Consider the following 22,826-nt stretch of genomic DNA (forward strand, 5'->3'; position numbering starts at 1 on the left):
TGGCTCTGTTGGTTACGGCCAGATAGTGGTCTGAATTTTTAGAGACTTTTATCAGGGACTGACTCTTCCTGCATTAAAAATGAATGTAATTTATTGCTGCATCTGTTCCCAAATGTCTGGGTCTTAAAAAGAATGACATCGGATCTAAAACTTGTGGAGAATTTACAACCTGTTGCCAAGAACCTCAATCATAAGCTTCCAGGACTCTAGCTGTCCCCACTGAGTGTTGTAGTAGATGATTTTAATTCAAGAAATGAATATAAGTCTGCGTGGTTTCCTTTTAGGCCAATACGGAAAAACCTACCTTGAATAAGTCAGAACAGGCTGGGAGAAATGCTCTTCTCTCTGACATCAGCAAAGGGAAGAAACTGAAGAAGACAGTCACCAATGACAGGAGTGCACCAATATTGGACAGTAAGTGAAAAAAGCTGTTTTCCATGGAGATAAGTGATTTACAGCCTAACAATCAACCTTCCAAAAAGATTTTTTTTTTTTTCTTTTCTTTCTTTCTTTCTTTCTTTTTTTTTTTTTTTGGTTAACAACAGCTGCAAAGCTAGCAAAATAAGGGACTGTATCACTCATTGTAGCCACAGCTCCGGCTTGGGTTCCCTCTAATGCTGCAGGAAGCCAGTATAATAATTCTTTGTCCAAGGCACACACAGCAGCGATTCTCTGAATTATTCACAACACTTTCTGGAAGTTAACCCATTACTCTTTGCACCACAGATCAAAAGGCTGCATGAAATATGGAAAGAGCCCCAGCCTTGGAATCAAAGGATGTAGGTTCGAGTTCTGGCACATCCAGCACTTACCATCTCTAAGCCTTATTGTCTTTAGATGTAAAATGGAGATAATGCCCGGTGTGCCGCCCTCACAGTTCGCTGTGAGCCACAGACGAGACAATGCAAAAGTGTTCTGTGGGCTGGGATGTGTCATTCAGGTGTAAGACAGGATTTTCAGGAGCTGGGAGAGAGAGGAAATGAGATCACAACTTTGCTTATCTGCCCATCGCAAGTCTGAGATACTTTCTAGAACAAGGCAGGGTATGTAGAAACAAACAGGTACCCACAACACAGAACTCCTATTAACATTTACAACAGAATGAAAATGTATCATGACTAGAATCTACTGGTAGTTAATAACCAGCCCTTGAAATTGTCCCCTCACATTCCTAGACCTTTCCACTGCCAGCTAGATGTCCCCAGAATACATCCTACACCCAGATCCCATCTGGACTCCATAGGAAACAGACTGACTTTCCAAAATCACCAGAGGGAGCTTTGTAAACAGTGAACAGTGATGCAGGATTTTAGCCAAGTCGAGGATTAGAAGTGTTCAGGAAGAATTTCTAGGAAAAGTGCCTAATGGGTGGAGAAGAAAGAAGGCTCCGAGTTAGGTGAGAACATTGGTGTGGGAGGAAAATGGAAAAGAGGAAGACCAAGACAAAAGCTTTTACATGGTGCTCTGCTCTGTCACACTATGTGTTGCAGGGGAAGGTACACCAACCTCCAGGAGGAACTATGGGGTCTTTTACCCTTGACTTGACACAGTTACCTCTTAGTCAAAATGCCCCCAACACTGATCTGCTTATTTTATAATCCCTTAGTCCTCCTGATTGGTGTCACGAAATTCTCCCTGAGGGGAGCCCAGCACCACTTACCTCTGGGGAGCCTTGGTCCAAAGCTGTCTGAGTCCTGGTGCCAGGTATGGGGCCAGAGGCGCTCCCCAGACTGCTGGCCTCTGGGGCAGAGCTCAGTCATTCTTTCCCCCAGGAGAAGGAACCCAGAGCTCGAGAGAAGTAGACGTGAATTCCCCACAATACTGAAGGACACGGGGCAGTCTGTGGCGTATTCCTGAATCCACTATTAGACACTCATTGTATTCTTCAGGGTCCACTTCTCCTGCCATTAAATGGAAAGAAATGTTGGTTCTTCTCCCTTCCAGCTGTTCAGTGATGTTTAGGAACGTACTTTGCTTCATGGACACAAGATGCAACCCAGCACATGCCCTGTTGTCCTTGCGCTTAACGGACGGCGTTCTGTTCTGTTGTCACAGGCTCTTTGCAAGCGGCAAAGGTCCACCCGTCGTTTTGTACTTGTTTGCAGCTGAAGCCTCCCTGGGTTCTATGTCAGAATGTTGACCATGGTTATATATGATAAAGCTCTTAATCCAGGCTTATCCTGCAGTGTGATTCCTAAGGAAATGACCGTGAGACCTTCTGTCTCTGAAAGATGCACAAATGGTCCAGGTTAAGAAAACTGATGAATGATGTCTGATAGTGCATCAGTCTCTTTGAACGTTCGGTGTCATGTAAAGGTATCTTGTTTAAGTGCGTTATTCCAAAATGTGTCATTAATTAATGAGTAATATTTGAATGTCAAGGGCATTATTAATATTGGTAATAATTTAGTAAAAAAAACTGTAATTTTATAGGGAAGCCATTTTGCATATACTTCTGGAAATTGTTATTGTAATTTGATTTGTTAGGTGAAGTAATCCTTGTCAAGTTCACTATCAGATTATTTCTTCTATCGGCAGAGCTCCCATAGGTATCCCAGAACTCCCCACACCTAGAAAAAATGCAGAGCTAACACAAGCTTAGGATCAAATTAGTTGAGAAAAAAAGAAAATGCAAATGAATAGAAGTAGGACTCAGAATGTAGATTAGTAAGAGATTCAAAGTGGATTTTTCAAAATTAGGGATACTGTGATGAATTTATATGCTAAAACATGTTAAAATCTTAAAGAAATTAATTTTTAACAAAAAGCATAAACTTACCAAAATTCACTCATGAAGCTCCAATGAGCAAAACTAAAGTTGAACACTTTATCAAGTGACTTTCTCTCTAAAAAGCTTTAGAGCCAGACGATTTTATCAGTAAGTTCTTCCAGATTTTAAGAAACAGCTCATGCAAATGCTATACAAATCATTCCCAAACATAGGAAGAAATGGAAAGCTATCTGATAGATGTGATGAGACTCGCATGGTCCTAACCTCAAACTTGACCAAGGTGGCACAAACACAAAAAGAAAGCTATCTATCAGTGTCCTCAGGGACACGTGGCAATGTCTGGAGGCATTTTTAGTTGTCACATCTTGGCCAAGGAGGGGTTCCTACTGACATCTAGTGGGTAGAGGCCAGGCATGCTGTAAACATTCTACAGAGAACAAGACAGCCACCCACAAACAAAGAATTACCTGCCTTAAAGTGTCAGTAATTCCAGGGTAAAGGCGTGTTCATTAAAAATGAACTATGGTTGCCTGTAGCAATATTAGTAATTTATATCGTATGCAAGTTCAGCCATCAAAGTAATTACTTATATAAACTAGAACTAAGATAAGATATGCAACTATTAGACAAGAGGAAGCAAAACCTTTATTATTTGCAGACCATATGTCTAGTAGAAAGTCCAAGATAATAAATTTTTTATAAATATTAATTTGGAAAATATTAGCAGAATGGTCTACTAGATGTCAAAGGAAATTTTCTGATGCCAATGATAACCAATTACAAAAGGGGAAAAACATCCCTTTCACAATTTCAACAAACAAAAATGTATCGAAGTAACCTTAACAAGAAGAGTAGGTGACCCATATCAGGAAAATTATAAAACTTGACTGAATGAACCAGAAGACATGGGAGAATATACCATGTTTCCATATAATCTAAATATCATAAAAGTGTCAGTCCTCCCCTCTTGCTTTGTAGATTTCATGTACTGCTTGTCAAAGACTCTAGAAGGTTTTCCAGGGGTAGAACTTTAAACAATGTTTATCCTCATAAATACAACCATACATACATCATAAATTGTATGAGACACTTTTTCAAAGAGGGTTATAATCATGGCTCTCATACAGCTATAAAACGAACATACGGCAAATATTTTATTTAAGTCATTAATGACTGAGGGAAACAGCATAATGTTACCACTGCAAAGGAGAGTTCAAAGTACCAAACACATCAGAGCTGAAATGAATTTACAGATAGGTAAACCCGTCTGTAATCAATTGCATGCTACTGAACACAACAATTTTACATGTCTATAGACAATTATTATCAGTTTTTCTACAACTTACAGAGTTGTAAAATAGCTCATAGACAAGGGAAATAACCCAAAAGGCTAGACAGGATACTTAGTAATCTTTTTCTTTTCTTTTCTTTTCTTTTTTTTTTTGGTCATTCTTGTCTGTTTGCCCATTTCAGACTCTTCCACAGTTTTGAGGAACTAAATGCAAAATAAAACAAAATCTTTGTACCATCTTCAATTACAGGGAGTTTTTAAAAATGTTTAAGCCTACTGTTGGGCTTTAGGATATTAGAAAATTGAAATCAAGGGTGCCTGGGTGGCTCAGTCATTAAGCGTCTGCCTTCGGCTCAGGTCATGATCCCAGGGTCCTGGGATCGAGTCCCACATCGGGCTCCCTCCTCGAGGGGAAGCCTGCTTCTCCCTCTCCCACTCCTGCTGCTTGTGTTCCTGCTCTCGCTATCTCTGTCTCTGTCAAATAAATAAATAAAATCTTAAAAAAAAAAGAAAATTGAAATCAAACCCTAAGGCCATCAAATAAGTAGATGGTCAAAAGAACTACAGTATATTCATGCTCTAAAACACAAGGAAGCCCCTTAAACTCATGTTTTCAAAGAATATTTGATGACACGGGAAATGCTAACAATAAAGTGTTAAGTGAAAAGAGCAGGCTAAAAACTGTTTAGTGAATTTGGTCTTAATTTTGAGAAAAAAATATATAAAATGAAAAAGTACGAACAGGAAAAAAATACACCAAAATAGTGTATATTTCCAAGGAGTAAAATTACAGGGTCTTTTATTTTCTTCCCTTTATTTTTACGATTCCCTTTCTTCTCACCTTTTATTTCCATCTCCCCCTCCCTTGGGACTTGCTTTCCTGGAAGATTCTTTTATTAGCCAAATCTTAGGATACAGATAGTAACTCCTCCGGCAGCTAGCCAAGCAGGGAGCATGGGGCAAGGCGGCATCTACTACCGATTCTCCTGCCGTGGGGCCTGTGACTGGCCCGGAGTGAAAAACAAAACCTGTCCTTTTCTGACTAGGGGGAGGGTGAATCGTTTATGGAGCACTGGGTGTTGTACGCAAACAATGGATCGTGGATCACTACATCAGAAACTAGTGATGTATTGTATGGTGACTGACATAACATAATAAAATTAAATTAAATTTTTAAAAAATCCTGCGTTTTCATGAAGCCCCAGAAGTGCGCCATCGGCCCAGTTCGAGCCCGCTGCCTGGTTGACAGGCATTGTCTGTTGTGTCCCTGGGCTCGGGCTGTCCTCTGGGGGTGGTGTCATCCGCGGTGAAGAGAGTGTGTTTGCTTCCCTCTGCAGAACCTAAAGGAGCCGGTGGAGGTGGAGGTGGCGGCGGAAGTTTTGGAGGGGGTGGCCCACCTGGCTTGGGAGGACTATTCCAGGCTGGGATGCCGAAGCTGAGATCCACAGCCAACAGGGATGGTGGTAAGGAGAGTTTCTTTCTCTCTTAGTAACAAGATGAGGCAGAGTTCTGTGGTTTGGAGGCTTGGCATCCCTTCTAAAGCCCTGTGCCCTTTAAAACATTTTAGATCGCTTGAGATGGGAACACCGTTTTAGAAGAGAGACTCTAGCATCTTTTTCTTTTCTTAAATCAAAATCAGCCAGCTCCATGGAGCTGTTAAATGTTTGCCCAGTGTCCTCGGGGTAACTTGTATTTTTTGTACTTTTCTAAAGGGGGAGCTAGAGTGGGAAGAAAAAGAAGGAACAAATGGAACTGGCCACCCCTGGAAAAGTCTGCCTGGTGACCTGGCAAATTCACCTTTCTTTGTGAGGTAGCCTGACCCAGCTGTCTAGTATAGTAAATACTTGTGAGCCACTTTCCAAAACACTATGGAGCGTGTTATACAGAATATAGTTACAAATCTCACTGAATCTAAAAAGGTGTTTTGCATGACAGACATCTGGCATTTGAGGGCCAGTGATTCTAAATATTCTCTGCAGGGACACATGGAAATGAGTCCTATGGGATTGTCTTTGAACCTAATGGCAGAGAGAAAAATTGAACCTGGTCATGCCCAAATAAAAAACCTTACAAAGTGCATGAGGCTCAGTAAGTTTTACCATAAATCTTTTGGTATTAATGTTTGTTGTGTTAGAAGACTTTTATTTCTAATTCTATGATCGTTTAATGTCTGCTGGGAAAGTATGAAATTCTCACAATCATGAAGATAAAGCCACTGAATCCTCAGGGTTAGCTGACTATTTAGCGTTGGATGGTCAAAATCTAGAAAGATACTCAATAATATGAGAGATTCTGTCTCGCCAGACCTGCATCTACATTTAAATTTACTTATTTAAAACCCACCAAAAGGATTGAGGCAGCTGACAAATGCAGACATTCAGTACTTAACAACAGGTGACAAAATTAAGGCAAAAGACAACTGGAAAGAAATTCATAAAATGAGGATAGAATTAAATCAGTGCACAAAATGGTGTACCAGATGTGTATGTCAGCCTAGTATACCATCCACATAGTGAACACTGTCCGTGTGATGTACACATGGCTAATAACTGCAGCTTCAATCCAAACTTGGAAGATATAATTTATCACAAGTTGGTGACCTAGAAATATACCACACAGTCAAGGGAAATACAGTGTTTTTCTAGTACTGCAGTTGAAATAAGAAATTCTCTCTAGAGTTCATATTGCTCCACTGTATAAATCCATCCAAATGTCTCTCATTATGCCTTGGATAAAATCTGAAGTCCTCTGGGAGTGCCCAGGTGGCTCAGTCAGCTGAGCGTCTGCCTTTGGCTCAGGTCAGGATCCCAGGGTCCCAGGATCGAGCCCCACAGAGTCCAGGATTGAGCCCCACATCTGGCTCCCTTCTCAGTGGGGAGTCTGCTTCTCCCTCTCTCTCTGATCTTCCCCCTGCTCAGGTTCTCTCTCTCTCTCTCGCTCACTCTCTCTCTCAAATAAATAAATAAATCTTTAAAAAAAAAATCTGAAGTCCTCTGGTTTACAAGGCTCCTTATGACCTGGCCCTCGCTGGCCACTCAGAGTCCACTTGCTAAGTTCTCCGTGCTCACTGTACCCCAGGCACACAGGCCTCGGTTTTTCAGCTTGAAGCTCATTCCCTCCCCAGGGCCTTTGCACCTGCTGACCCTATGCCTAAAGCACCTTCTTCCCCGTCTTTCTATGGCTGGCCTTAGCTCAAATGTCACATCTTCAGAAAAGCCGCCCCCAGCCAGCCACCCCATCTATCTGGTCTCTCCATCTCATCGACCTATTTTAGTTTCTTTTTAGTACTTATAACTATCTGAAAATATTTATGTTTGCTGGTTTATTATTTATCTCCCCCACAAGAATGTAAAGCACAGGAGAGCAGGATCTTTTCTGTTTTGTTTACTCTTCTGTCTTTAGCATCTAGAATAATGGCTGGTATGTAGCAGGTACTCAATAAATATTTGGTACATTAATTAGCTCATGGTTGAAGTGGTAGAAGTTTTCAGGCTTACCATTTTTGGAGAATTACCTTAGGTTCCAGGAGATTCTGGGGTGGTGGTTTGAATTTTTCCATAACTTTGGTTCCTTTTGTTGAACCAAAGCAGTTTAATATTAATTATGTAATAGGGTTGTTCTGTTCTGCCAATGTTGAAGTGGAAGTTGATTCAGTAAGGAAAAAAACTTGTGTAGTTGCCTGCTTCTTTGCAGATTAAGACCAACCACTGGTGTCGAGTCTTTCAATCAAACTCTGACTTTTTCTTTTTCCTTTCTTCTTTCTTATTTCAATTACAATTCTTCCATTACATTTTTCCCCCTTCTCTTGGGAATTTCCTTCAAAGAGACTAGGTAAGCCCTCCCGAATGGAGATTTAGGTTGGGATAACTAATTTTTCATCTAACTTGGCTAAATTATTTTTTCAAACCTGAGAGGTACAGCCACAGGAGGACAGGGATGGTGACAGGGAGAAAGAAAATCATTAGCAGAAATCCCATGTACCAACACCATCCTGTTCTTCTCCTCTCATGATGAATGGGGATCTCTCCCGAACCATTTCCAACTTAATCCTGGTTCTTGCCCACACGTAATGTCAAGAGGACTCTCCAAAATCCTTTTGAAAGCCAACAGGTTGTAGGATCTGGAGGTAGCAGGTACACAGGAATGTGTGATCTATTCTTCTGCCTCCAGGAAGGACCACCCAGAACCCAATTTATATAAATAATAGTTACCTCTACTTTATAGCATCTAGGAGAGGACTTCCACTAGCTGAGAATACACTCTAGTTCTCTGATTTCCTTTGAGAGGGAGTCCTCATTTTCTAACTGGATTTTTTTTTTCCTGTTCTTCAGATTCCGGAGGAAGCCGACCCCCGATTTTGCCACCAGGAGGAAGAGCCACATCTGCCAAGCCTTTCTCTCCCCCAAGTGGCCCAGGGAGGTTTCCTGTGCCTTCTCCAGGCCACAGAAGTGGTCCCCCAGAGCCTCAGAGGAACCGAATGCCTCCCCTGAGGCCCGACGTGGGCTCAAAGCCTGATAGCATTCCCCCTCCAGTGCCTACTACACCGAGACCCATTCAATCAAATCTGCACAACCGGGGGTCCCCACCAGTGCCTGGGGCCCCCAGGCAGCCCAGCCCTGGGCCGACCCCTCCCCCCTTCCCTGGAAACCGAGGTGCTGCTTTTGGAGGAGGCTCCGTCCGCCAGACACCCTCCAGCTCCTCCTTGCCCTTCTCCAACAGGCCTCCCCTGCCCCCAACCCCCAGCAGGGCCTTGGATGACAAACCCCCCCCTCCGCCTCCTCCAGTGGGCAACAGGCCCTCCATCCACAGGGAAGCGGTCCCACCGCCTCCCCCTCAGAACAGCAAGCCCCCGGTGCCTTCTACCCCGAGGCCTTCCTCCTCCTCACAGGCCCCACCTCCACCACCGCCACCAAGCAGGCCCGGCCCTCCCCCCCTGCCTCCAGGTTCCAGTGGCACTGATGAAACCCCAAGACTCCCACAGAGGAATTTGTCCCTTACTTCGTCTACAACCCCCTTACCTTCACCAGGTCGAACGGGCCCTCTTCCTCCCCCGCCCAGTGAGCGACCCCCTCCTCCGGTGAGGGACCCACCAGGCAGATCAGGTATGTCACCACCCAGTATGATTTGTCTTCCTACAGCCCAGCCTGCCCGAGTGTCACTAATCATCACGTAAGTGAAGGGAGTCCAACACAAGCTTAAGTGAACTCTCAGACTGCTCTAATCTTTTAAGTGACACTCACCGTGTTTCACTTCATCCTGACCTCATGTGAGCCTCTGAGGAAAGTGGAATTGCTATTTCTGTCTGCGTTTTAGAGATGAGGAGACTGAGTAACTTTTTTTCTTTTTTTTAAGATTTTATTTATTTATTGGAGAGAGAGGGAGAGAGAGTATGAGCGAGCCAGGTGGGGAGGAGCAGAGGGAGAGGGAGAAGCAGGCTCCCCAGTGAGCAGGGAGCCCAATGTGGGACTTGATCCCAGGACCCCGGAATCATGACCTGAGCTGAAGGAAGATGTTTAACCCACTGAGCTACTCAGGTGCCCCGAGCCTGAGTAACTTATAAAGTCAAATGATCACCAGCTAGTTAATAAGAAGAGGCTAGAACTTTCACCTCGCATTCTGAAATGTGCTCACCACTCTACTGCCCTGCCTTCCCTAACGTGAATTTCACCTGCCTTAATTGGGGAACTAAATTCCCATCTCCCGCAAGAGCGAACCATTATTCCAACAAGAAGGGTAGCTATTTAAGAGCTAATGAACTTTTCCTGTACTGCTCTTCATCTGTCAAGCTTTGCGGCCACTTCCCTGCTCATTAAAGACAAGTGTTAGAGTCCATTTTGCTGTTAACATCTTTGGCACAAAGATCCCTTGGAGAATCAGGTAAAGGTAGAGGCCTTTTGTTCATAAAAATGCTCATAAGCATAAACTCAAAATCTGCATGCTATTTCAGGGATTGAAGGCCCTTCTGAAGCTCATCTGTGCCCCACACCCCAGGTTGAGAAAGATGGATCTAAGGGAAGAACTTTGAGACTTTATGAAATGAAGTGAGGATTCCCTAGAGCTTGTACTGTCTCCTAATTATAATAGGTGCTTTTTATTTCACAGTGGTTATTGATGGGTTCAGTAGAACCATCTATGTTCTTAATTTAACCTTATTATTATATACAAGATGCCTGGAAATGGGGCATTTTTTTCTTTAGGAGAAGCTAACCTTTTGCCCTGTGACCTCAAGAACCTAATTAAACACCACTTTTTTTTTTTTTTAAGATTTTATGTATTTGCCAGAGAGAGAGAACACAAGCAAGGGGAGTGGCAGAGGGAGAAGCAGGCTCCTTGCTGAGCAGGGACCCTGATGTGGGGCTCAATCCCAGGACCCCGGGATCATGACCTGAGGTGAAGGCAGATGCTTAACTGACGGAGCCACCCAGGCACCCCTAAACACCACTCTTTAAACCAATAGTCCTCAAAGGTGACCATGGCCTAGAATCACCTGGAGAGCTTTAAAAACCGTGGTGCCTGGGTCCCTTCCCCAGGGTGTCTGTTTTCATTGCTCTGGGTTACAGACTGGGCATCAAGATATCTGGAGGCTCCCCAGTGACTATAATGTGCTGCAAAGTTTGAGAACCACTACTTCAAACCACTCTGCCTCAGACAGTAGGCTACAAATATAAAAAGCTAGTACTAATCCCTTCAATCCAATCCCTATACATCATAGCATCTCATTAAGTATTCTTCAAAGAACAAATGAGAACAGATAGATGAATGAAATGCAGTGTTTTCTTCTTATCCAACAGCTATGGGTTTTACCCCAAAGTGACTGAGGAGCTGTTTGCATGGCTCTACCAAATGGACAAATCAACAGATTAAATCTTCCCCAAAATAGGACAGACTGTGACATATAGTTGTAACATTATTTCTTTCGATTACTTAAGTCATGCCTGTTTATTATGGGAAATACAGAAAAGTATAAAGAAAACAAAAATTATCTATAATCCTACCACTACCCAGAAATAATCATTAATAACATTTTTTATTATCCTTTCAGTCTTTTTAAAATGTGTGTTTTGAGACGGTGCCTGGCTGGCTCAGTCAGTACAGCATGCCACTCCTGATCCTGGGGTCATGAGGTCAAGCCCCACGCTGGGCATAGAGCTCACTTTTAAAAAAAAAGAAAGAAAAGAAAAAAAATAAATAAAACTTGTGTGTGTATTTATATATACACATATATATATGTTTACAAAATCAGTATCATAGTATACATACTGTTTGGTTATTTGCTTTTTATTTACCAATCTCAGTAACATCTTCTGATAGGATTTTAAACTATTCTTGTATAGCCTGACTTCTAATGGCTGCATAATATTAGATGCTACAAATTTATCTTTATTTAATCATTTGAACCGTCTCTAGATTGTTGCTGTTATAGATAATGCAGGGAATATATTCTCATAGCTACACATTTTTGCACATTTCTATGTATTTCCTTTGGATTAATTCCCCAAAATGGAATATTTTGGTGAGCAGGTAGGTATACATAGTAATTTATAAATTTCATAGGTACTTCCAAATTGACCTCTAGAAAATTCCTACCAACTTACATTCCCTTCCCACAAGGATCCTGTGAGAGATCATCAAGGGCCATCTGTATTTTGAGAGGTGGCTTGGCTTCATTGTTAGGGGTGTGGGCTTTAGAATTTGACATATTTGGAGTCTTGACAAAACCTGACTTGAGGTTTTTAACCTTCCAATACCAGAGGCCTCTCCTGTGTCCCTACACCTCTCAGGGTTGCTGTAAGAATTAAGCGAGATAAGTATGTGTAGTGGTTATCTTAATTCCTAGCATGTAACAGCATTCAATAAATGATGGTTTATTCGTATTATTATAAGAAATTGAAATTTGAGGGTGCCTGGGTAGCTCAGTCAGTTCAGTATCTGACTCTTGCTTTCAGCTTAGGTCATGACCTCAGGCTTGTGAGATTGAGCCCCGAGTTGGGCTCCGTGCTCAGCAGGGGAATCTGCTTGAGATTCTCCCTCTCCCTTTGCCCCTCACCCTCACCCCACCCCCTGTTCGCTCGCTTGCTCGCTCGCTCTCAAAAAAAAAAAAAAAAAAGTGTAATCTGCTCTTACCTATTATACTTGCCTAGGTTTGGAGCAGGGGTCCTGGAAGGTTCGAGGGTTAGGAGCATGAAAGTTTACTTTAAGAGAGACAGAGAAAGGGAGAGATCAAGTCGGTCAAGTTACAGAGTACCAGGCCCCATAATATTGGAAGCCTAGTTTGCATTTAGCGACAGCTATATTTGCTTTGATTTGCGTGAGGACTGTTGGTTTAAAGAGTGGTGTTTAGGGGGGCCTGAGTGGCAGTAGTACCAGTGAAGTTAACCCACAGCATGTAGGACACTTTCCCCCCAGTAAATCAGCTCCTCCTGACTGGGACCCCAGCAATGGCAAACAGATGAGGCAATAAATAAATCCCACCAGGAGAAGCACTGAAGACTCCTTGAGAGAGCAACCAGGGCTGGGCATGCCTCTCACCCCCATCAAGTGTTTGGGCCAAGGCTTCCAGGCAGGGATATCTGCAATGGGTGGGTTGTTCAGTTTAAGGTCCTTTAGGTGGATTCTGAATCTGTAGTTAATAAAAGACATATTTATAGTACCATAAGATGTTGTATTTACATAAAGTGTCAGCATCTTGCAAGAGAAGCACACTGCTGAAGACCAGGAATAATCACTAAGGCCATTTTGATTTGCATGGGAACACTCAAGTTCTTTTTCTTTTTTTTTTTTTAATTTATCATAACCCAAATAGCCTCTGAATTTGGAAGATGGGACAAGGAAGATAGGTTTCTTTTGTATTATCAAAAAGAATTTATTTTTTAGGAACTTAAAAATTTGATTATACCATACCACTGCATTTTTTAAAAAGGGTACTTTTTATTTGCTTTTTAGCTACTTATTCCTGGCAAGAGTGTTGTGAGATGACTATCTGGTGCTCTTCTGTATACAGAGACTTTAGTTCCATGTGGTAACCAGCTTGCTCAGGGTCAGGATTCTGCACCAGCATGCACAGCCACACACGCTAATCGGCCTCCCCAAAGAGGAAGAACCAAAAAGGAACTCCTGCCAATCTCGGCATGATTGATATTTGGTTTCCTGATGCCACTTCTGCCTAGAAACAGATCGTATGCCTCACGGAAGCATGCTTGTGTAATTAGCAATACTATTGTGCACTTAAAGAGCCTAGTCCCTCGGAAGACCTAAAATAACTTCATAACTAGCTTATTCTTTTTTTCAAATGGTATTTATTTCATAAGTATCCTGTCACAGTAATTAGTTCAGTAGCTAATTAAAAGGATTATAAAATGTTTTTTAAAAGATACAGTTGTCGGGGCGCCTGGGTGGCTCAGTTGGTTAAGCAACTGCCTTCGGCTCAGGTCATGATCCCGAAGTCCCGGGATCGAGTCCTGCATCGGGCTCCCTGCACGGCAGGGAGTCTGCTTCTCCCTCTGACCCTCCTCCCTCTCATGCTCTCTGTCTCTCATTCTCTCTCTCGCAAATAAATCTTAAAAAAAAAAAAAAAAATTAAAAAAAAAAAAAGATACAGTTGTCAGTATAAACAGATTATCACCTGTTCTCAACCTAACTGAATCATCTCTAATCTCAGTACTGACTCAAAGCCAAAACAGCCATTTAGCTATCAATATCAACATGTGTACATATGTGCAGTTCTGTGTTTATATGTACTTACTCCTTGCTTGGCTAAATCTCCTAGAAAGTTTCCACTATTTCTCCGTAAGTTCTAATTATAGGGCATGCATCCAGCAGGTACTCAATAACTGCACATTGACAGTGACATGATAATAGTAATGCAAGATGTAAGATACTGCACTAAATGTCCTTTTTTTTGTCCCAGGCCCTCTCCCACCACCCCCTCCAATAAGCAGAAATGGCAGCACATCTCGGGCCCTGCCTGCCACCCCCCAGTTGCCGTCCAGGAGTGGAGTAGATAATCCCAGGAGTGGACCCAGGCCTCCTCTTCCTCCCGACAGGCCTAGTGCTGGAGCACCTCCCCCTCCTCCACCATCAACATCAATTAGAAATGGCTTCCAAGACTCTTCAGGTGAAGGTGAGGTGGGGGTCCCTCCTCTGGGGGAGGGACCTTGGAAACATTTACAGGCTACAGGGCAACCACTGAGTGGTAAATTTGTGTGTGTTGTGTGTTTGCATTAATATTTCTTGTTTCTATGAACCTCATTGTTATCACACTGCTCTACTCTGATCTAAGTATCTAACCATTAGAGACCACCATGATTTCAAATTAAAAGTAGTAATCCTCCTTCCTCCCCTTCTCAAAAAGGCTGATCGTTTTCCTCTCTCTCTGTTGGAGTCTCATTTTGGTTAACTTTCTAGAAGATCCCAGAACTCTAAAAAAATGCCATTTTTGTCATTTATCCTCTTATTACCTACCTTACCTGCCTTCCTTAACGGTTTGCTGGGGCAAGAGGCCCGATGGTCTGCAGGTATTAAGCGGCTTTCCTCTGCCTTTGTTATGAGAGGGTCGCAGTTATTCGTGGGCCCACAGGTGGGAAGAAAGGGATCTCAGACTTTAGCCCCCAGCTCCTGGGAGGGACTGGCTGCGTCCTAATCATGCTAGTTAAAGTCACTTGGATCTGCCTTTGCTTTGATTTGCAGACCAGCGTATTTCACTGATGCGCCGATCAGTGACATTTGTTGCATTTCTGGGTTTTCTCTAAAATTCTAGGCATAAAACTAGAAGTGATCTCTGCAGCTCTCTCTGTCCTTTCACTATGTAAGTCTTCGTAGCAGATTGTTACCGAAGATGCTGTTTGTTTCTCTCCCTCAGATGAGTGGGAAAGCAGGTTCTACTTCCATCCGATTTCGGATTTGCCACCTCCAGACCCATACGTACCAACGGCCAAAAGTTATCCCAGTAAACTGGCGAGAAGTGAAACCCGGAGTGAGTACTTCTGCAAGGGCTTTGGGTGGCTTCATACTTGAACGGCCTGGGTTATATACAGCTGAGGGCTGCCTGGAGCGGGGCAGAGAACCCCATATGGAGCCATCTAAATTCTGGTAAACTCCCCTTCCACAGGTGATGAGGAAAACGGACATATCCAGAACGCATATGGGAAACGATTATTTTAATGTGTCATTATGAGCTCAACATAACTTTGGTTTGCTAATTGGTTAAATTGTATTGCTTTGCTTGTTTGGACAGCCTTCCGCATTTTGGTCTTCCTAAGATAGAACAAATATCTTCTATTCCTACTAGTTTTGAGACTAATCAAATTGTCTTAATAATTATAACAAAAACTCACTGTAACTGCCTTGATATTTTAGATATATTATGATTAGGGGCACCTGGCTGGGTCAGTCTGTGGAGCATGCGACTCTAGATCTTGGGGTTGTGAGTTTGAGCCCCATGTAGAGTGTAGACATTACTTAAAAAAATAAAATACTAAAATAATAATAATTAAGTAATAAAATAAATATGATTATAGCTTTTAGAGCATTATGTGAAAATTTTAAATATACCCATAATCTGTCCATAAAATCTCCACATAGCATACATATATTTTCATTTTACCAGGTCTGCTCATTTTTAATCCATAAAATTCTGATTGATTTATCATTATAAGTATAGAGTGCAGTTTCTTGGTGGTGGGGTTTACATAACTTTGCTTAGTAAAATACTTTCCCATTTTATCACATGGTTTTTATTTTATAGCATCCCATCAAGTCGACATACAACAATTTAGTTTACCATTATTGGACATTTAGATTGTTTCTGGGTTTTGCTAAAATATATATGCAATCATAAAGAGGTGAATATTCTATTGAAACAAAAATGTGAACAAGAAGAAGAAATAGAGAAACTGTAATTTCGCGACAATAAGTGGTTAGAACAAAGAATCGGCATGAAACATACACAGATCAGTGATGAGGCTCAGACTTGTAACCGCTTTAGATGTAGAACCAAACTCCGAAACAGAAATGTGTGGAGAAAAAGCATTTGAGCATTTCAGATAACTGCCACAGCATCCCTAGCCTTGTCCCCACTCCTTAGGCAGAGCTCCTTACACATACGCAGAGCCTGCTGACTCTTTAGCACACGGTTCTTTTTTTTTTTTTTAAAGATTTTATTTATTTATTTGAGAGAGAGAATGAGAGAGAGAGCAGGAGAGGGAGGAGGGTCAGAGGGAGAAGCAGACTCCCTGCCGAGCAGGGAGCCCGATGCGGGACTCGACCCCGGGACTCCAGGATCATGACCCGAGCCGAAGGCAGTCGCTTAACCAACTGAGCCACCCAGGCACCCTAGCACACAGTTCTTAAATCATTTTTGGTTGGATGTTTCCCAGCCATAGAACAGATTCATAGCTGCTTAAGTTAAGGTTGTTAGAAGCAAAATCAGTGGCTTCAGGGAGATGTGATAGGTGGCAGTCTCAGGGACAGGATTGTGCTTTGTCTCACAGCACAGGACAACACAGGAGTTTCTGTTGGGTTGTGAAGAACAGGTCAAATTGTGCTCTGTGCCACTGCTGAAGAATTCCAAGCATTAGAAGATGCTTTAAGAAAATGTCCATGGACGGGCGCCTGGGTGGCTCAGTTCGTTAAGCAACTGCCTTCAGCTCAGGTCATGATCCCGGGGTCCTGGGATCGAGTCCCGCATGGGGCTCCCTGCTCAGCGGGGAGCCTGCTTCTCCCTCTCCCGCTCCCCTTGTTTGTGTTCCCTCTCTCACTGTGTTTCTCTCTGTCAAATAAATAAATAAATAAATCTTTAAAAAAAAAAAAAGAAAGAAAGAAAATGTCCATGGACAAATGCCAGAAGTAAACAGAATACTGCTGCTTGAAAGGAAAAGTTTAATTACTAGAAAAACTCATTTATGGAGAATACTCCATTCCTAGATGATGCCTAATTTAAAAAAGGTATAACTATAATAAAACTATACAAGAGTGAAAAATAAGTCTTCACATGGGACAGATATCTTTGAGAGGGGTGTGTGTGTGTGTGTGTGTGTGTGTGTGTGTGTGATGAAGAGAGGCTTCTATCTCATAAGAGCCTGTTTCTCTTGGGGCACTAACAAATGAATTCACTTTAAGGAGTTGTTTGTATAGACTCTAAATATTTTTCCTGGTTTCTTGTAAGCATTCTTAAGCTCACTGAAGTGCTCTTTGTATATTTAAGTCAGTAACAGAACCATCCCCCCTCCTCTAAATTCTTAATTTCATAGCTGAGCACATTCCCTTCCCCATCCTGCTGTCTCTAAGACTAAAGGTGACTCGAGGCCTGGAACTGTCCTGCTCACTACTGCATCTTCCTCACGTGGCCCCGAACTGAAATGTAGTAGGCATTTAAAAATATTTCTTAAACTGATGAATTAATGTCCACTGTGCCCAAAAATGTTTTTGTAGATTTGCTTTAAATATGTCTAGCGTTCTGTGTGCTTAATGGCTCATCTCTGGATCATCTCTGTAACAAAACTGAAGTACTATTGTGTGGTTTTGCTCTGCTCCTGTAGCTGCCTTGGCCTCTAAGTGGGGCACCAGCCTGACAGGGCCTCCAGGCAGCCCTGAGCCGTGCCATCTGACTGCAGCTCTGCAGGCCAGCCCACGTGGCGCCAGCTGCTGACGCTACGTCAGCAGATGGTCAAGGCTCCACAGCAGATGACTGCTTTCCAGCCAGATGTGTCTTTCCTCAGGTGTGGGCCCAAGAAAAGACATGGTTGGGGTGGCAAAAGGAAGAGGCAAGGGAACGGGCCGCCAGTGTCTTCCTCTACCTCCTCCCCTGCTAGATCTGCTCACGGCGTCTGAGCACCCGGCTTCATGCCTAAAACCTGTTGGGTCCTCAAAAAAATGTACATGGGACAAATGAATTTAAAAAACTGTGAATGGATTTTAAACCCAGTACTCATACCCATGAATATGCATAGTTTTTAAAAGAACACTATCAACAGAGTGAAGAGGCAACCCACGAAATGGAATAAAATATTTGCAAATTATATATCTGGTCAAAAAGTAAAATCCAGAATATAAAAGAATGCCTACAATTCAACCACAAAAACCCAATTTTTAAAATGGGTTGAATACTTGCATAGACATTTCTCTGAGGAAAATACCCCTAATGCCAAAAAAGCACATGAAAAGGTGCTCGATATCACTAAGCATTAAGGGAATACACATAGCACTACAGTGAAATACAACTTCACAGCCATTAGGATAGTTACTATCAAAAAAAGCATTGTTTAGACATTAGAAGATACCTAAATGTCCAACAAAAGGGAATTGATTAGATAAATATAGCATACCTATATAACAGAATGTAATGTGTCCTTTATAATTATATGTATAAATAATAACGGCTCTGAAAAATGTTCAGACCGGCTATATATGATCCTATTTGGGGAAGAAAAAAGGGAGCTGTTTATATATAGAAAATAAAAGGAAAATGTTTACATCATGTTATTGGTTACCTCTGGGTGGGTTTTTGTTTTGTTTTAGCTCATCCGTATTTTCTAAATCTATAATAAACATGTACTACGTTTGTGGTAAGAAGAAAAGTAATTTTTTTTTAAATTTTCTTAACTTTGTGCAAGTACTCAGGAGCCAATGGTGGGTCATCCCTCTCTAGAAATGTTCAGTCAGATCCTTACTTGCTTCCCTTCACTTCTTACTTATCCTGTTCTTTATAGCCTTGGTCATAGAGGGTGACGTGGTGGGTACTTTTGCGACCATCCTTTAGTTTGTACAGCGAGATCATAAGCTTTCTAACCAAAATTTATATTTTGTCTATTTTTTCATCAAGGTGGATCCAACCGAAGAGAAAGGGGTGCCCCACCACTTCCTCCCATCCCAAGGTGATCTTTGCCTGCTCTTCTCCACCCGAGCCCAAGAGCTCCTTCTGTTGTTGCTCTCCAAGGGTTGCAAAACCTCCTCCCCTTGTCTCCCCTTGTCTCCTTCATACTGGCAGTAGGGAAGAAGGGAGGGTGAGGTGGGAATATGTGTGTGTTGGGGGTGGGGGTGGGAATGCAGTAAAGAAATGCACCTAGCTTTTTATATTGTGTATATTCTCAAAGCTCTTGCTTGCTTCAGCTACAGCCCGCCAGTGTTGGCTGCTTAGAGGTCAGGAGGCTTTTGTGGCAAGGAGGCAGAAATGCATTGTGTCTTAGCTTTAAACCAGCCAAGTTCAAACATTCACAGCTAATTTGCTACAGACTGTAATATTAAAGTTCCTGAGAGCTATTTGCTTCCATGCCTTTTTTGCATGCTTGGCTTTCTGTCTGATTCCAGGAACCACCCAAGCAAGTTGCTGCATTCAGGGCTCACATAAAATTTTTCAATTACAGGATGTCCAATCTTTGGCAGTCTGAGATAAGTTCTAGATAGAGCTGTCCAACAGAAATACAATGTGAGCCACATACAGTTTTTGAATTTCTAGTAGCTATGTTAAAAGAGGAAAATAGGTGAAATTAATTTTAATATATTTTATTTAACCCTAATACCCAAATTATTATCATTTCAACCTGTAATCAGTATAACAATTATTAATGAGATATTTCACATTCTGTTTTGGTACTAAGTCTTCAAAATCCAGTGTGTATCCTACATTGAGAGCACATCCCCATTCAGGCTAGTCACATCTTAAGTGCTCGACAGCCCCGTGTGGCCGGTGGCTACTGTTTTGGACAGCACAGGTCTAGAAGCTGCAGGCTAGTGCAAAAAACCTCTTGTTTCAAAAACAAAAAAGGCAAGTTGAGCTTGAGCAATTCAAAAAGTAACTAAAAATAAAGTTAGGACCTAACACCTTGTTCGGCAAACAGCTTGACCTTAGATTTTGCTCCCTTATTTCCCGTCTTTCCTTAATGTATGTATCCAAGTGTTGCTTCACAATACCAAGGTCAGAAATTGATCTAACAGGGTTTACAGTCACGGGGAATAAAGCCATTAGAAAGAAACTGAAAGCCAGCTGGGGCTTGGGGACTCAGAGCCAGCTGCCTTGAGTTCACCTGTCCATTGGACCCCTGCCTTACACTCATTCCTCTGCCACCCAGCATGCATCTCCGCGCCAGGGAGGCTCGTAGGCCCTGTAGCTATGGGGGAAAGTCAGGAAAAGGTAGCCAATTGGAAACGTGGAGGAAGGAAGCAGGTTTTGATGGGCAAACTGTAAAAGTCTAAATCTTGATGTCATTGGGGTTGAGAGAGATTGCTACTACAAATTGAAGAGAATTTGTCTTGACTGTATCTGGGAGAATCACTTGCCTTGGATCTATGCAAATAAAGCTCCATGAAAGGACCATAGGGATGAGCCAGGCTTGCCCTTTTTTTTGTATTATTTTGTTTACAAAACTTTACTGGGACTTTTAAATCTAGCTATAGATTTGGAAAAAAAAATATTTCCATTTAGATGTTTTATATGGTTGATTATGTTTAAAATTACCATTACTTATTTTTTAAAAGCACACAACCACATATGTATATGTATACCTAAACTTTGTATCATGGTCTCAGTGTATTGTTCATGTATTACTGGGAGATGCTAACAAGAAATCAATCCAAAGAAAAATTTGAAAGAAGCATTCCTATTTATAGAATAAATAATTGTTTCATTTATATAAAAGCAAAAGAACTTAGAGTTCTAATAAATGGGATATCTAATAAATCATGAAGTGGCCCATTTGAATATATTGTATTTTTATAACTTTCCTTGCCAAAGTCCTGGGCTTAGTATGTTAGAGAACTTGGTTTTTCCCCCCATCTCCTCTACCATTCATCTGTCTTTCATATAGTCATTTGGGGCTCTTCGCCCAAAGGGACTCAAGAAATATAAAGGTGTAACAAACTTGGCTAAGTATTTCCAAAAAGAATTTTTCAGGTAGTATAGCAGCATCATTTTATTTGGGATTCTTTGATCAGGTATGAACAGTTGATACAAATCCCTATGATAAAGCCTAATGAGCCACTTCAGAAAAAGTGGAAATCTGGCCTTACTAGCAAATATGGCAGAGAAGTCCGATCCAAAGAATTTTGGGTCTGAATTTTATGAGGGCTAGTAATGATGGCCAGTTTCCTTGTATATCCCAACTTTGTAGGTACCATCCTAAGGTCTGAAACACAGTCATAGCTCAAAGTTGCTGTTCATCCAGGAGAGAGAAGTTTTAGAATGTATTTAAGTCAATGTTTCATTAATACACCTATACCCTTTCTTTGAAAGTTGGCAACCTAATTGCATCCAAAACTGAATAATTTCTATGCTAAAATCTTCAACTATGGCAAATCACAAAATGAATATTTTCTTCCTAAAATCAGGGCTTACATTTGGGGTTTTTTTCCATAATATTTCCAGATAAATGTATTCAAGATGCAATACAGTATTTTAACATTCATATATCATTTTATATTGAAATATATTACAGTATTAAAATTCAGTGTTCAGTATTTATTTCACTATGCATTTTATTTAGTAGAAGCCGAGAGAAATGTTTAATCCAATGGTGCCTTACTTTGTGATTTGAAAGAAATCGACTTTTTATGTCTAAGTAGCAGATTATTTGCATATTTGTAAAAACAGGCCTTTATATTTTAACTTGTAATACCAATTTTGTTATTTTAGTAGCAGAAATGGGATGATAATGTTAAAGCACCCAACATTTTTTGGCATGAAATTAATTTTTCCCTGTTTGTAGTCAGGGACAGTAAAGGAAAACAAATGTTTTTCATACCACTGCACGATGTAAACATGCACATTTTGGAATCTATGTCATCAGGACAGTTTAAATGGTGGGGTAGAGACTACCCTAGACATCTGTGTCTTTGTGAGTTAGCCAGACAATGAATAAAAGCAGAATGATAAGAGTGTCAACTGGTGGTTTTTATTTAAGTATTGTCTATATAAATGCAAATGAAAAGGCAAATGTCTGTTTTCTGTGTTCTACTCTGGTAAAGAAAGACAAGTCCAGAGCAAAGAAAAACAGGAGGGGAAGGTAGCATCAGTCCCTAGTGCAGGTTCCACACACCCACTTTCTAATCCCTTGTTTGTTTTTCCTGAGAACTTGCATCCTAAGTCAGAGTCTGCTGTCTGTTTACCTGAGGCAGATGCTTCTACTCTAAGGTAAAGACGGATGGTGGGAACAACGGGCAAGAAAACTACCAGGACTAGCACTGACACTGATAAACACAGGAAAGGCCAATGGGAATTTAGGAGGCCTGATAATTTTTTAAATTATCTGCTGTGCACTCGCACATGTGTACATATCTTAATACAAGCATAATGGTTAAGAGATTAGGAAGACCTGCCTCCATCTCTTACTTGCAAGTTGCAAACTTCTCTGAGCCTCCTAAGGATGGATAAGGAACCTTATCCACAAGGTAAGTTAACTGTCTCATAACATTAACAAGTACATTAAATGGGATAATGCAACATATGGCCAACAGACACATGAAAAAATGCTCAACTTCACTCGGCATCAGGGAAATGCACATCAAAACCACAATGAGATACCACCTCACACCAGTCAGAATGGCTAAAATTAACAACACAGGAAACGACAGATGTTGGCAAGGATGCGGAGAAAGGGGAACCCTCCTACACTTTTGGTGGGAATGCAAACTGGTGCAGTCACTCTGAAAAACAGTATGGATGTTCCTCAAGAAGTTGAACATAGAGCTACCCTACGGCCCAGCAATTGCACTACTGGGTATTTACCCCAAAGATATAAATGTAGTGATCCGAAGGGACACCTGCACCCCAATATTTTTAGCAGCAATGTCCACAATAGCCAAACTATGGAAAAA

General features: G+C 41.6%; 1 protein-coding gene and 1 long non-coding RNA gene across 6 annotated transcripts in view; both read left to right on the forward strand.

The window, feature by feature from the left end:
* Positions 1-21,894, forward strand: part of WIPF1 (WAS/WASL interacting protein family member 1) — a 120,360-nt gene extending 98,466 nt beyond the window's left edge. For all 5 annotated transcript variants that reach the window (XM_081814137.1, XM_081814135.1, XM_081814139.1 and 2 more), the window contains 6 exons: positions 285-414; positions 5,360-5,485; positions 8,354-9,124; positions 13,930-14,142; positions 14,881-14,994; positions 18,841-21,894. In XM_081814137.1, coding sequence (XP_081670263.1) covers positions 285-414; positions 5,360-5,485; positions 8,354-9,124; positions 13,930-14,142; positions 14,881-14,994; positions 18,841-18,896 — 1,410 coding nt within the window. In that variant the 3' untranslated portion in view covers positions 18,897-21,894. The remainder of the gene's footprint in view (positions 1-284; positions 415-5,359; positions 5,486-8,353; positions 9,125-13,929; positions 14,143-14,880; positions 14,995-18,840) is intronic.
* LOC145720521 (uncharacterized) lies at positions 9,131-13,635 on the forward strand. The gene is made up of 2 exons (XR_014143544.1): positions 9,131-12,292; positions 12,364-13,635. It is a non-coding gene; the product is annotated as an uncharacterized LOC145720521 (long non-coding RNA).
* Positions 21,895-22,826: the final 932 nt, after the last annotated feature.

Source organism: Leptonychotes weddellii, chromosome 3 (assembly GCF_054177405.1).
Source record: "Leptonychotes weddellii isolate Sample4059 chromosome 3, ASM5417740v2, whole genome shotgun sequence".
Classification (NCBI taxonomy): domain Eukaryota; kingdom Metazoa; phylum Chordata; class Mammalia; order Carnivora; family Phocidae; genus Leptonychotes; species Leptonychotes weddellii.